We start from the raw sequence: 15195 nt of genomic DNA on the forward strand, positions 1-15195 counted from the left end.
GGCAGAGGAGTCCTTAAATACTGAGGCTACTAATCACAGATTGGCAGCAGGTGTGCACAGAAGTCCGCTCATGCCACCTGTTGGCCAGACCGAAAACAGAACCGTGACAGACACTTTGGAAATGAATTGGGCACCCCGGTCCGACATAATGTCCACCGGGATCCCATGAAGAAAGGAAGGTGTGGATTATGAGGAGGTTCGCGGTCTCCAGGGCGGATGGCAGCTTGGAGAATGATGTGGTTGTGGAGGCCTAATTATGTATTACCATGAAGTCATTGAGCAATAATAACAGTAATAAGAGCAAAAAAAATCCTCAAAAATGCAGAAAATAACATTTTCATGGAATAAGAGGTGTACTCTGAGCAGATTGTCTCGATCCAAATGTGAAGTACTTTTGGAGGCCTAAACGTGTATTACCGTGACGTTGTTGAGCAATAACAACAACAAAATTCTCAAAGATACAGGAAATTACATTTTCATGAAATTAGAGTTGCAGTACAGTATAAGCAGGGAGTTCCCATCTATAGGTGGCGTGGCTTTGGAGGCAAAATTATGTACAATCGTTAAGTTATTGAACATAAATAAGAGCAATAACACCCCACCCCCTCAAAAGTTAGAGGAAAGGACATTTTCATAAAAATAAAAGATGTAATGTAAGCAGGCAGTCCCCATTTATTAGTAATTTGGTTTTGGATGCCGAATTATTAACGACCATGAAGTTATTGAGCAATAATAACAACAACATCAATGTGAAAATACTGGAAATTACATTTTCATTAAATAAAATTTGTAGTATCAGCAGGTAATTCCCATCGATATGTGATGTGGTTTTGGAGGCCAAATTGAGTATTATAATAAAGTTATTGAACAGTAATAACAGTAATAACAACAACACAAATCCTATAAAATACAGGAAAGGACATTTTCATAATATAAGAGTAGTTAATATAAGCAGGTAGTCCCCATCTACATGTGATGTAGTTTTGTAGGCCGACATATGTTCTACCACGATGTTATTGAACACAACAACAAAAATGTCTCAAAAGTACGGGAAATTTTATTTTCTATAAATAGGAGTTGTAATATAAGTAGATAGTCCACATCTATATTTGAGACTATTTTGGAAACATCATGAAATTATTGAGCAGTATTTAAAAAATTTTTTTTTTGAAAAGTAGAGACATTTTCATTTTCACAAATTAAGAGTTGTAGTATAAGCAGCCAGTCCCCATCTATATGTCATGTGATTTTGGACGCCTATGTAAAATCATGAAGTTATTGAGGATTGAGACTAACTCTCCTTTAAAATCCCCAAAGTTAAAACACATATCCAACATAAGGGTTGTACTGCAACCATTTAAAGACCGCGTGTGTGTGTTATTATTGAAGAAACACCATGATGAATTATGACGAAGTCTTATTTTTAAATGGTTCATTTTCTTGTCGCTAGTTGCTATTTGTTGACGGTCCCTGTGCACTGTCCTCTCGTCAGCTCTTCATAAGAAACAACGTCGAATTCATCGTTCCGACTACGAGTGGATGTGTTAAAAATCATCCCAAATCTGATTGTAGCTAATTGGCTACATCACTGTGATTAGACAGAAGCATACTTTGTGTTTTAATTATGCTTAGTTATTCCGTTATTGGACCGACAACTCCGAATGTGCCAATCTGTTGCATATTTGACCGGGCTTGGGCAGCACGGTGGTAGCCATGGCGACGAGACGACAACAGAAAAAGTCAATTGACAGCCGCTAAGCTAACAAGCTCAAGACACGACGGTATGTTTTCGTCCGGTATGCGCGTGTATATGTTAAACATTATATTGTCGTGTAATAGTAAAGATAATTCCATGTATGTTTTGGTGGGGCAAGTTCGAGCATTGTAAAGTTCTATCAGCCAGTCACATCGCCGTAAAAACAGAAATTAGATCACAGTTTACGTATGTAAATGTTGTATTTCACCAGGTAGACGATCGAATGAGACCCAGAACCATTGAATTATGAATTTAGATAAAGATAAAAATGAGGGTCCTCATAATTTTCATTGTTGTTCATTTACGATTTTGCATCGACAGTAGTGTATAAGCTAATGAAATGACTTTGGCCTCACGACGCATTAAGAAATGTTGGAAGCAGCCAAGTGATTTAGAAATTTGATATCAGATTTTTGGACCAGGCTGCCATTTTGGTGACGCACTCGAAGGGCAAAGGAGTCAGTCAACTAACAGGTGAAGTGATGGAGATGCTGGTGGAGTCCAATGAGGAGCAAGCAGAAAATGGAAATGAACAAGTGCAAGAAGCAATACACGTCTCAGCTGCGAGTGATTTCCTGTAAGTGACCGCTCACCTCATGTCAGGCATGGCTCCGGATTTTTTCTCTCCTGGTTCTTGACCTATACAGAAATCCATCCATGCATTTTCTGATCCACTTATACTAACAAGGGTCGCAGGGGGTGCTGCAGCCTATCCTAGCCGTCTTCGAACAGCCGGCAGGGGACACCCTGGACCAGTTGCCAACCAATCGCAGGGCAGACAGAGACGAACAACCATCCAGGCTCACACTCACACCTCGGGTCAATTTCGAGGTTTCAAGCAGCCTGCCATGCATGTTTTTGGGAATATGGGAGGAAACCGGAGTCCCCAGAGGAAACCCACGTGGGCACGTGGAGAACATGCAAACTCCACACAGGGAGGCCGGAGCTGGAATTGAATCCGGTGCCTCAGCACTGTGAGGTCGACGTGCTAACCACTGGACCCACGGACTGTCCTGATACAGAAATGTATAAATAATTTTTGCTATTTTTAGGATAACAAATAAAATGCCAGAGAGGCTTAACTGGGCTACACAGATTTATGATGGGGCTGTAGCACCCCTTTAGCCCTTTTGTAGGGCCATCCCCGCTTCCTCTCATGACACACACACACACACACACACGCACGCGCACACGGAAACACTCTTGATCTATATTGCTGTTTGTGTTGATAATATTTGAGTCTGCAGGAGCTGGATTTTGAGTTGCGAGTGTGTCTCACAGGTCCAGTCCACTCCTTCCTGAGTCATACAAGTGTAATTCCGTGGAGGAAGTCCGGCTGCTGGCCATTGCCGACAACTTCCAGCGTCAGTATTGTCTTTTGTGTCCCGAACGCAAATCACTGCTGCTCTGCCCCATCAATGAATGCGGCGTCCAGGTAACTGTACCTACGATCATTAGACATTGCCCAAACTGAGGTAAACTCTGTCGGTCTGTCTGATACCTGTGTGTGTGTGTGTGTGTGTGTGTGTGTGTGTTTAGAAGTTTGTTTCAACCACTTTGCGCCCCACCATGACAAGCCATCCCGGGCTGCTCAATTGGGAAGGATGTGCTTTGTTTGTGGCCGATTTCTTATCTCTGAATCCTTTGGAGCCACCTGGAGAGCTTGTGAGTGACATCCAGAATGTGCTATTAATAGAATGGAATTGTTTTCATACAAGTACAGTGGTACATTGACTTACATGTTGAATTCATTTTGTGAGTAAGCTGACTATCCAATTCACTATCGAATTGTGAGTGAGATGCGGAATGCTGAGTGGATATTGTGCTATTTGTGTCGCAGTGGTGTATCTTAAGCTTTTATGGACTTCAGGGTACATAAATCATCCTGAAGCAAAAGGCAACAGGGACGTGCGGTCAGGGGAGGCAGGTGAGGCAGTGCCGCATCTCTGAACGCGCATTGCATTGCGCAATCATCACAAACTGGGTTGATACATGCAACTGGCACGTCCTGCTTGCCGTACATCTGCACATCAGCAATATAACATTTGCAGATACATTTATTTGATCTGCTTTTCTTAAGTCTGGCTAATGTTTTAAAACATTTATGTTTAATGTTTTTTGTGACATATTTAGATTTGCTGATGGGAAATAAAACCGCAGTGAAAAGGCATAGGTTGCGGCAGATCGTTCTCTGCCCCAATTAAGAGGGCGTACGTGAGCAAACAGGTACGTTGCGCTCTTCTTCCGTGCAGAGGCGCCAGGCGAGTCAAGTGCGATCCTTTTTTAAATTTGCTACGTCGGACAGCCAAAATGGAAGAAAAGGATTATATATCGAAGCTTAAAAACTTCTCAAAACTTGACTTTCAGTCAAAAGTGGACGTGATTAACACAGGTAGACCAACGCCGGAGTGAAAAGGTTTGCTTCAAACTACAGGACAGCCCGGACAACTTTTCAAACGGAGTGGTAAAGAACAGTGATGTGGCTGTCCTTCGAAAACCCGTCTTTACTGTTTTCCCTGCCTTTTGTTCTCGATTTGTCTGGATATTGTGATATAAAAAGCGCAAGGATCGATTTGGCATTGAACGAACAGCGGAGGTTCAACGTTAGCATCCGCAATGCCAAGGTAAGGGAAAACCGAGAGATTGTGAAAGACCTCATTCATGCAACCTGCTTTTTCGCTAAACGGGAGTTGCCATTTCGTGGTCACGACGAGAGGGCAAGCTCTTCTAATCGTGGCGATTATGTAGAACTATCACATGCTTTTGATGAGAAAGATGAGAGGTTAGCTAGACATTTGGACTCATCCAGTGTGCTTTCTGGCTTGTCCAATAGAATACAGAACAATATAATTGAAGCTTTCGGTGATGTGATAATAAATGATCTAAAAAGGGAGATCAATGCTGCCCCATTTGTTTCCATAGAGTTGGACGAGACTACGGATATCACAAACAAAGCACAGATCTGTTATTTTGCGCTATGTTGCCAAAAGTGAAGTGGACTGTGGTGGTGGAAGCATTATTAGGATTTGATGATGTTAGTGATGATAGGCGAGCCCCTGCTGTAGCTGCGTATGTCTTGGAAGTGTTGGAGAAAACAGCTGTGTTAAAAAACTAGTAGCGCAAACCTATGATCCCGATCGCTGGGACAATGATACTCAAATGATGGTCACTGGATATGATCGATGGCTGTCAGAAGCATCGACATGCTTTTTAATAATGGCGTATGAGGGCATTTTCAGTGAAACTGATGCACTTTTTAGAGTGCTGCAAAACAAAGTCATGGACATTGGATATTGTTGTGCGCGAACCCACGACACCATCGGAGTTGTTGAACGCATGAGACGGGACTTTAACACACTGTATGAGCGATTTGAGCAGAAATTCAGCACACTTGGCCGAAACAACAGTGGAAGAAATCAGTCGGTCAGAGACGAGAGAAAACAAATGTTCGACAAGATTATGGTCAACATCAGTGTTCAGATGAAAGCTAGGTTTGATCATTTTGTGAGCTAGCTTTCCTCGGTTTGGTCGACTGTACAAAATTTAATGAGATGTCACAACATTTTGATGACACCAAACTGCAGAGCCTGTCAAAATCTTATAACAAAATAAATTAGTCTAAGAAAAATACAATAGAATATTGTATTTTTACCCATGGGGTCAAATTTTGGATATGAAATTACCAGTAGCCAATTGAATAAGCTACTGTTTTTGGTTGATACATTTGTAAATCTGACACTAAAGGAGTCGGTGCCTCACCAACCATGAACCTCACCGCACGCCACTGAAAGGCAAATATAGTTATGTTTGCAACCCATTAATAAAATTGAAAGAATAGTACTATTCTTTATGGTGACCTTAAGTTCAACTCTGGATGTCTTTCCATTTCACAAAAAATAGTTGAATCTGCAGCCTTAAAAAAAAACATTTGAGTGGCATGTTTTAACTTGGTCTGAAACATAGAGCAACAGGTCATCAGCATATAACAATTTAATTTCTAAATTTGTCCTTACAATACCATTAAAAATAGAAGACCTCGAGTAAATGCACAATTCTTCATTGAAAAATATCTGACTAGAATGTTGTTGGTGATAATATTGGAAATGCAATGTATAAAGAAGGCGTATCCATGATGTAAAGATCTGAGCAACATTTATTTCCGTGAGAAAAACAAACAAAAATACTGCCACTCGACCCGATCAAACGTCTTCTCAGCATCGACTAAAATTACGAGTTCAGGCATGGTCATAAACTGCTACGAAGAGATAACATGTAATAAGCATGAGCATTTTAATAAAGTTTGTCGATGTGTGCCCTGCGATTGACTGGCAACCAGTTCAGAGTGAATCCCATCAGAAGTCAGCTGGGATAGGCTCCAGCATGCCCGCGACCCTCATAAGGATAAGCGGCTCAGATGATGGATGGATGGATGTTTCATCACGCTTGTGGCCAGAAAAGTGACTCGAAGTGTGTGCTTGAGTCAAGAATGTATAGAGCTGCCGCCAGCACATAAGTGCTGCGCTCCATTAGTGTAGAAGAAACCCATTGACCAAAAAGCCTAATCCAATGAAGATAGGACCTTGCGTTAACCATAAATAAACATGATTTGCAAATCATGTTCAACCTACCGGTATATTTAATCAAATACACTACTAATAGACTTCATGTGAGACGGGCCTGTAGTAATATTCTTAATGTGCTTTTGAAAAGAGAGAATTGAGTCAAACATAACACCGGGATTTTTTGCAGAGTCGCTTTGGGTAATAATGCATTTATCAAGGCTCAGTCTGATGTCCCTATAAATAGGTGCTAATGATGAGCAGGGGCAGTAATCAACATCTCGTTTTTTGTCATGGTGAAGAAGAAAAAAATTGACATCCATTGTTTAATCTGAGAGCGGCCCGGTAGTCCAGTGGTTAGCACGTCGGCTTCGCAGTGCAGAGGTACCGGGTTCGATTCCAGCTCCGGCCTCCCTGTGTGAAGTTTGCATGTTCTCCCCGGGCCTGCGTGGGTTCTCTCCGGGTGCTCCGGTTTCCTCCCACATTCCAAAAACATGTGTGGCAGGCTGATTGAACACTCTAAATTGTCCCTAGGTGTGAGTGTGAGTGCGAATGGTTGTTCGTTTCTGTGTGCCTCACGATTGGCTGGCAACCGATTCAGGGTGTCCCCTGCCTACTGCCCGAAGACAGCTGGGATAGGCTCCAGCACCCCCCGCGACCCTAGTGAGGATCAAGCGGCTCGGACAATGAATGAATGAATGTTTAATCTGAGCGAGGCTCACCTCTAGATTACAGGAATTGTGTGGGTTTGTTATTTCTGAAGGCGTACATAATTGGGTATTATTATGACAGTAAATAAAGTTATATTTACATAAAATATTACCGAGCGGAAGTATGTAGATGCTAAACAGGAGTGTACATGTAAGTACACATGTAATACTATGAAATTCTGAAGTTGCATTGCCAGAAAAACGGATTTAATTGCATGGTGCGTCTGCTCTGGGAGCTACAAAATAAACCAAGAAAGTGCCGAGCCTGAAATACCAACATACATTTCGAGGTGTTCGCATCGCTAAAATGGTGTAATAATAATAGTATTGATGAGGTGTCCATAGCTCAGATCATTTGACATTTTTGCAAAGGGCCGTTTCAATCGAGTGGTCAGCCCTAAATCCTGACTGAAGACGTTCAAATAAATTCTTGGCCATGTAATCCTGAAGCTGTTGCGCTATGATCTTTTCAACAGTTTTTACAATAAACAGGTTTACACAGACTCTGGGTTGAATTATGGCCGCTTAAATAGGGGTTGATGAACAGCAAGCTTAAAACTTCCTGATAAAGTGCAAGAGGAGACTGAGTCTTACTGCCCTGATTAACATCAATCATCTGAGGATTGGACTGGGGCACGGTGTCCTGAATCTCGTCCCAAATGAGTTGAATATCCTGAATAAAAAAATCGTGAGTTGAGTGAAGGGAGCTAATGGAGGTGGCCTGCTGTAGCGTTAGCATTGCCATTGTGTCAAATTGTGGGTTGTTTTCATGAGCCCGGTTTATTCTGGAGAAATAGGTGGCTATAGCTAAAAGGAGAGCTTCTTTGTATTTCAGCAAGCACCATGCCTTACAGAAGTCCTCAAGTTTAATCGCACAACATTTGCCCTCAATCCTTCGACATGACTGTCACACAAAGTTCACAGTAAGGCTCTTTGGACGAGTTTTAAATCTTAATGGTGCTACAGAATCAAGGGTGTTTAACAGAATAGCAATGGCCTCTTTTGTGAGAATCTTAATCGAACCAATGTAAGTTGGAAAGGAAGCGTTGACAGAGTCCATAACTCAGAGAGCACGACAGTGATTGAAGAACTAATGTTGCAGCTGTTGTAGTTTTCTTTGTTGTCAGGACGATGGCAATGAGCCAAGACTGCACATTTTATAAAGTAGTGGTCAGACTAGCAGTGGTATACGGTCATATCATCTCTACATCTCTACCAAACCAAACACCATACTTCCATCATCCTCCCAAACCAACTGTCTGCAGGAATTAAAATCACGGTTCACCTCAAACTTTCAAACTGAACAACAATAAAACTGAACTCCTCCTCATTGGCACCAAATCCACCCAAAACAAAATAAACAATTTCTCCATTCCCTTTGATAGCTCCTCCATCTCCCCCTTCCCTCAGGTCAAGAGTCTGGGCGTCATCCTTGATAGCACCCTCTCCTTCACCTCACATATCAACAATATCACTCGTTCTGCATATTATCATCTTAGAAACATTCACCGGCTCCGCTCTTCTCTCACCCCTCACTCCACTGTGTTAATATACACTGTGTGTATAGTGTCACTCCTCTCTTCGTAGTTAGATTTGATTGTTAAAGTATCATTCCTCGATTCTTATTTAGAATTGATTGTTAAAGTAGGCCGCTCTTCCCCCAACAACTGCTATACTTGTTCACACCCTCGTCACCTCCTGACTTGATTCCTGTAACTCTCTCCCGCTCGGTCTCCCTCAAAAAACCCTCCATAAGCTTCAGCTGGTCCAAAATTCAGCCGCTCGCATTATCACGCTCACACCATCCATAAACCATATTACACCTGTCCTCCAACATCTAAAACTGGCTCCCCATTATACACCACATTCAATATAAAATCCTGCTCCTTACATTCAAAGCCATCTATAACCTTACCCCTCCATACCTGTCTGACCTCATCCATATTCCTACACCTGTCCGCTCTCATCGATCTTCCTCCTCTCTCCTCCTCACTGTCCCCCCTGCTCGCCTCGTCACCATGAGAAACAGAGCCTTCAGTCGCTCTGCTCCCCAGCTCTGGAACACGCTCCCCGGTGACCTTCGTAACACAGACTCATGAACACATTTCAAATCCAGCCTCAAAATACATTAGCTTATTCACTTTGACCATCAATCCATTGTCTCCTTTTTGTTTTATTTTATCTTATTCTATTTGATTTTGTTTTTAAACATTATATTTGTTTTTTAACTGCTTGTTGTAAGGTGTCCTTGAGTTCTTAGAAAGGCACCCACAAATAAAATGTATGATTATTATTATTATCATTACATTTGACATTGCTAAGCCCCAAGTTAATGCCAAATCTAAAGTATTACCAAATTTTATGTGTCTTTTATCAGCATGAAATCAAAAGTATCATTTATTTTTGGAAATGCCGTGTTCTGTGGTGGTTCTAATGAATATTCAAGTCACCCATCCAAAGTATATTATCTGCATGTGTCACCATGTCAGCCACAAGCTTAAAACTTTCAAATAAAAAGGCCAGAATAAGGGACAGGGAGATGGTAAATAACCGCTTGATTGAACAGCTGTGGATCGCCTACTGAGAACTTCAAATGGGAGAAATTCAGAGCAGAATGGAGAAAATAAGGGGCGACACCTACGCCGTTCTCACAAGGAAAAGCAAAATGTGAACTCACACATATTTAGAGGAGAGGCCTCATTTTGAGGTAGAATCTCTTGTGTGATTTTTACATACTTGGCCAATAAAGATGTTTTTGATCGTGATTCTGGAAAAAGTGGGTATGGTGAGCCCACATGTGCAGGAAAAGTTGAGCCTTTCACCTGCCGTGACACCCCTTGTTTAGTGTATGGACATTGAGCCCTCTCACTGGGAAGTTTGGGTAAACCCTTTCAGCAGGGAAATTGTGGCTGTTAAGCCCCTTTCAACGTGAAAAATATGAGAGACGAGCCTGTCAAAAAAGTGGGGTTGTTGGGAAGGATTGCCTCAAAAAAAAATATCTGTTGAACCCTTTCATTGGTAAAGGTTTGTGTGTCTATGTGCAGCCCAGGTTCTTGTTCTCTGCCACCTCGGTGTTACGTAGTCAGACAGCGACATGTTTCGAGTACGCCACATTACTGTGCAGTCTGCTGCTGGGCGCCAACTACGACGCTTACTGTGTTAGTGGCTATGCGAGCAAGGAGATGTGTCTGCTAGACCAAAGCCTGCAAGACTGCCCACTGCTGGATGCCCAAGCAAAGGTAGTAAAGTCTGGTCAGCATGTGTGCATGATGGGACACCGAGCTCTTGTTGGTGTGGTGCAGGATGCAGCCTCTGACTTGCCGCCCGACATTGAGCCTGGGCTGAGATTACAGCGCGAGCCCAAGAGTCGTTTCTTGACGCAACAGGCCAAGAAGAAACAGCAAGAGGCCGAAGCTAAAGCCAAGCAACAGGAGGTAACATGAAAACACATATCAGTGAGACTTAGCTTGTGCGTTTACAACATTTGATCCGAGCAGGAGATTCCGCAGCCACCTGCCGACCCGCTGCAGGGTTTGCGGGTCCACTGTTGGGTACTGGTGTTGGCTGGGTGCCGCAGCATCCAGGAAAACTTCTTTGTTGACCCGCTAACAGGAAGGAGCTACAGCACCACGTCTGCACATTTTCTGGGCGTCGAGAGTGTGTGGAACAACCTGAACTACTATGTCAACATGCAGGACTGCAAGGACGGCTGTGCTGTAAGTGTCGAAAACGTCAATGGCCTAAAAGGAAATCATTTTCAACTAGTGTAAAAAGTCCAAAACAGTTTTCAAACGCCATGATTTTTAATATATATTTTAAAAGGAAGCACTGGAAAAGGTCCTCAGTCAAGCAAAAGCCATAAAATGTGTTTGTCTTTGTCTCTTCATCCATCTATGCATTGAACTTGCAAATGTGCATGATCAAAAAATTGAATGCTTATTTCATCTGGCGGTTTCCAGCTAATTATTAGTATCGCAGCTGCTAGGGTTTATGTTGCCAGCCAGTGTAAACTCTGCTCGCATTTTCATATATTCCACTTGATCACTTGGGTGCTACTTGTTCAAATTATTCAAAATGTTATATTATTGTCTTGGTTTGACGACATACCGTGCACAACAGCTTCCTCCTCCACGTTGTTCTGGAGATACTGCCAGTGGAGGAACTAAAATGACTGTATTCTCTGATTCCATCCACATTCTCTCTCTCGCTCTCTCTCTCTCTCGGTGTGGAGAGGGGAGATGTTTTCAAGGCTGACATTTCTCCGTTCATCAAGCAGGAAGTCGACTGCCCTGATTTAATGGAATTGTGTGTCTGTGTGTGTCTTTGCATGTGCGTGTGTGCAGGAGCTGGTATATGACCTGCATGACATCAAATTGTGGGAGCCCGTCCTGTTTGGTGCCATCAGTAAAAGACAACTGAGCATAAACCTCCTCAAGAGGAAAGAGATGAAAATGATGGGCATGACTTGGGTATGTGGTCCGTGTTTGTGTGTGTGTGTGGGGGCGGGGGGAGTGGTCTGTCTTGTGCATGCGTGCATGTATGAGGCCAAAAAAAAAAGTCAGAATGTGACACTCAAATACAAGAAAATGGAGACACAAGATTCTCAGAATGTAACACGAAGTACCTTCAGCGTCAAAGAAAAACAATGTGAAGATTTTTGTGTCAAGGAGGAAGAAGAGGAAGAGGAGGCCCGTGTCTTTGAGATGCCAAGATCCTGGGTCACTTCAATTAACATTTCCAAACAAGGTAACCAATGTCTCATCCCTTAAACAGTGCCCAGTGTTTGACAATTTTGATATGTTTAGTTCTTATTGAAAATAAACCACATCATGATGGGAGACATCTACATTAACAATGAAGGTTGCTTCATGCAGCAATCAGCAACCTGGGGATTATTCTGAATTCAAAACCATCAATCCAATCCCACATCAATCCTCCATAAAGTCAGCCTTCTCTCACCTTAAAAACATCTTCAGAGTCTGCTTACACTTCACTGACTCGATTGCCAAGATCCTTATCCACTCACTTCTTGTCTGGACAAGTGCAACTGAGTCCTGCCTAACAAGGTCATGGACAGGCTCCAATACGTCCAGAACTCCTGTTAGTTCTAACCTGCTTAAAGCATTACCAGCTTCCGAACTGTCTTCAAATTTATCTGAATGATCAATAGATCCCTGCACACTTGGCCCTACCGTATGGTACATCACCACCCTTGTTCCATTCCACACCTCTTCCTGGAAGCTGCCCTCATCCGACGCTGGCCTTCTCTCATCCCCAAGAGATTTTTCAAATTTTCAGATAGTGGTTGAAGAAAGTACCACGCACAACAGTTTTGTTGATAAAGTTATATGTTCACATAGGAACTGTTCTTGTATATCACCTTAAGAACTCTCTCATTCATGGACGTCTGAAGTCCATGGACCGTTTACTCCTGGAAGTCATTTGAGCATTGTGCTACGATAAAAGAAATGCCAATGGGTTTTTCGGAGGCGGTCATGAATGCCTCTCGAGTTGACCGGAAGAAAAGAAGGGAAGGAGACGGACAAAGACACACCTGAGTTTGTTGAAAAAAACGAGAGCTGTGGTTGTGGTTTTATTTTTTTTTTTAACGCAGACTTTATTAATGGTTTTCACAGTCTCAGCAAGTACAGGTACTGTACGTCTTTGTCCGTCTCCGTGCTTTCTTCCGTTCCACTCGAGAGGCGCTCATGGCCGCCTACGAAAAACGTCAATTGATTCTTAAAGCAAAGAAATCACAAAATAAATTCTGTAGGGGGGATATATAATTTATTTTGTGATTTCCTTGCGTGATTTTCTGTTTTGATGCATTATTTTCCATTTTCGTAGTTTCATTTAAGTACTTAATTTACATTTTTCAGAGGCGGTCATGAACGCTTCTCAAGTTGAACGGACGCCTCTCGAGTTCAATGGAAGGAGCATAGCACCATCTAGTGGACGCATTATAGATTGTGCCTTTTAGTGCGAGGCGTCTAATACATGAAAAAATAAATTACAAAATAGCCATTCATTGAAGGTGCGCCTCATAATCCAGTGCATCTTTTCCTGCGGAAAATATGGTATATATATATATATATATATATATATATACACACACATACTTACATACATATATATATATATATATACCGGGAGACGGTGGTTCGAATCCCGCTTGGGGCAAAAAATGAGCACATAACACCATCCAGTGTGGGTCCTTGGGCAAGATCCTTCACGCTAATGCCTACCTCATACAATGATGAGAGACAATAAAACGAATGACATGCCAGCTCAGACGTCGCCCGGCCAAACAAGGTCAGCGTCAGGTGCTGGGGAACCAGAGCACCTTGATGAAAAATGGGCGACTGGAACAAAGCGGAGATGGGCGAGATGCTCTGTTGGAATGCTACTACTCAAGCAACCCTAGTCAGAGGGGTTACATGCAGAGAATGTGGGCTAAATGGTTACTTCGAAACCCACAGTCACGGTTGACCACGAAACAACTAGTAGCTCAGTGTTCCAACATCCACAAACGGCAACTGCTGTCACAACTTGAGATTGATGAGGTACAACGCAGGTTCAATGGTGAAGGGCCCCAGGCTGCCAGATCAGAGGAGGTCATACAAGAGATTGGGAGGCAAGCCCCAATGAATGCAGATGATGAAATTGGGTGGCCAGCCCCAATGAATGAAATGCTGAGCGAGGCAGCAATTGACCTGAAAGCTAAGATCATGGCGAGAATGAAAGCTGGGCAACCTAGAAACCGATTGCAACGGCTATGTGAAGTACCATCTGAAAGTCTCATAGAAAGTGTGCTATGCAGCACTGAGGGTGATCCCTACCGTAACGATCATAGAAACCAATGAGCTGATATACGCTTCAGCATCAGTGATCCTGGAGACTCTGGGCTATAAGAGCAACCATGGAAGCCATGAGATACGTTACCCACCATGGAAAAGACGGTTGGAGGCTAAGATCAAGGCAGCCCGGAAAGATGTGAGTCAATTGACGGAGGCCCAGAGAGGTGTGATGAAAAGGCCGATACCCGAGAGGTACATCCAGATGACCATACCTGAAGCACTCGAAACTGCCAAACAAAGGCTCCAAGCCTTGTCCAGTCGCGTAAAGCGGTACACGAAAGAGAATGAGGCCAGACGAATAAACAGGCTGTTCGCAACACAACAAGATGTCGCCGGGCAATGGCGACATGGTGCTACGCTGTGCAATAATTTGGCTTTTATTTTCTGTTATCTGGACTAAATCGTGTCAGTGTTTTCACTATACTAGGGAGGATTTACTCAAGCATCGATACAGTTCTGGTGAGTTGTCTCACTTTGCCCTAGAAGCTCGTATTTTGATCGAGGAAATCCTGTCCGAGTCTCCAGAACCCAGCCAGTCTACTCGTAGAATACGACCCGTTAGCCGGCGGAGGCGGGGATCGAGAGGGGGTGCGCTGGTGAAACTCCGGAAACGTAATTCCCGTGCCCCTCTACCGAGCATCATGCTGGCAAACGTGCAATCGCTGCGGTACAAGATGGACGAGCTAATCAGCCTCATGGACTCGCGACAGGACTTCAGAACATGTAACGTTTTTTGTATCACCGAAACCTGGTTAGAGTCAAAGATACCCGACGCCACTGTTACACCCCCCGGATTCGCCTTGTTCAGATTCGATCGTGAATTTGACCAGGTCAACAAAAGCAAGGCCGGTGGTGTGTGCTTTTTGATCAACGAGTCCTGGTGCACCGATACAAAGGTTATTTCTAGGTCGTGTACTCCGGAACTTGAATGCCTCACCATTCGCTGCCGTCCCTTCTATTTACCACGAGAGTTCCCTTCAATTCTACTGACAGTTGTCTACAGCGAACCCAAAGCCGACACCAAGAAGGCAATGAACCAGCTCGCTGACGTCATCGCGAACAATGAGACCGCGAATCCAGGGGCTATTTCTATCATTGCCGGCGACTTTAATCAATGTAATCTCCGTAAAACTCTTCCAAAGTTCTACCAGCACGTGACTTGCCCAACTCGGGGGCCGAATACCCTCGATCACTGCTACACCACGATAAAGGACGCCTATCAGTCACTGCGACGTGCCCCCCTCGGTACCTCTGACCATGCCTGTGTCCACCTCATCCCGACGTACAAATCTCAATTCAAGCGTGAGAAACCA

The 15195-nt window shown here is 43.3% G+C and overlaps 1 protein-coding gene across 3 annotated transcripts in view; it reads left to right on the forward strand.

Moving 5' to 3' along the window:
* The first annotated feature begins 1431 nt into the window (after nt 1–1431).
* The window catches only part of ccdc135 (coiled-coil domain containing 135), a 52457-nt gene continuing 38693 nt past the window's right edge, over nt 1432–15195 (forward strand). The window contains exons 1-9 of one of the 3 annotated variants that reach the window (XM_052058728.1): nt 1432–1781; nt 2166–2333; nt 3038–3191; nt 3296–3421; nt 10070–10264; nt 10328–10459; nt 10523–10741; nt 11369–11494; nt 11693–11771. In XM_052058728.1, the coding sequence (XP_051914688.1) occupies nt 2239–2333; nt 3038–3191; nt 3296–3421; nt 10070–10264; nt 10328–10459; nt 10523–10741; nt 11369–11494; nt 11693–11771 (1126 nt within the window). In that variant the 5' untranslated portion in view covers nt 1432–1781; nt 2166–2238. The remainder of the gene's footprint in view (nt 1782–2165; nt 2334–3037; nt 3192–3295; nt 3422–10069; nt 10265–10327; nt 10460–10522; nt 10742–11368; nt 11495–11692; nt 11772–15195) is intronic. The other 2 variants (XM_052058726.1, XM_052058727.1) reach the window with 2 other exon arrangements.

This window comes from Hippocampus zosterae, chromosome 2 (assembly GCF_025434085.1).
Source record: "Hippocampus zosterae strain Florida chromosome 2, ASM2543408v3, whole genome shotgun sequence".
Classification (NCBI taxonomy): domain Eukaryota; kingdom Metazoa; phylum Chordata; class Actinopteri; order Syngnathiformes; family Syngnathidae; genus Hippocampus; species Hippocampus zosterae.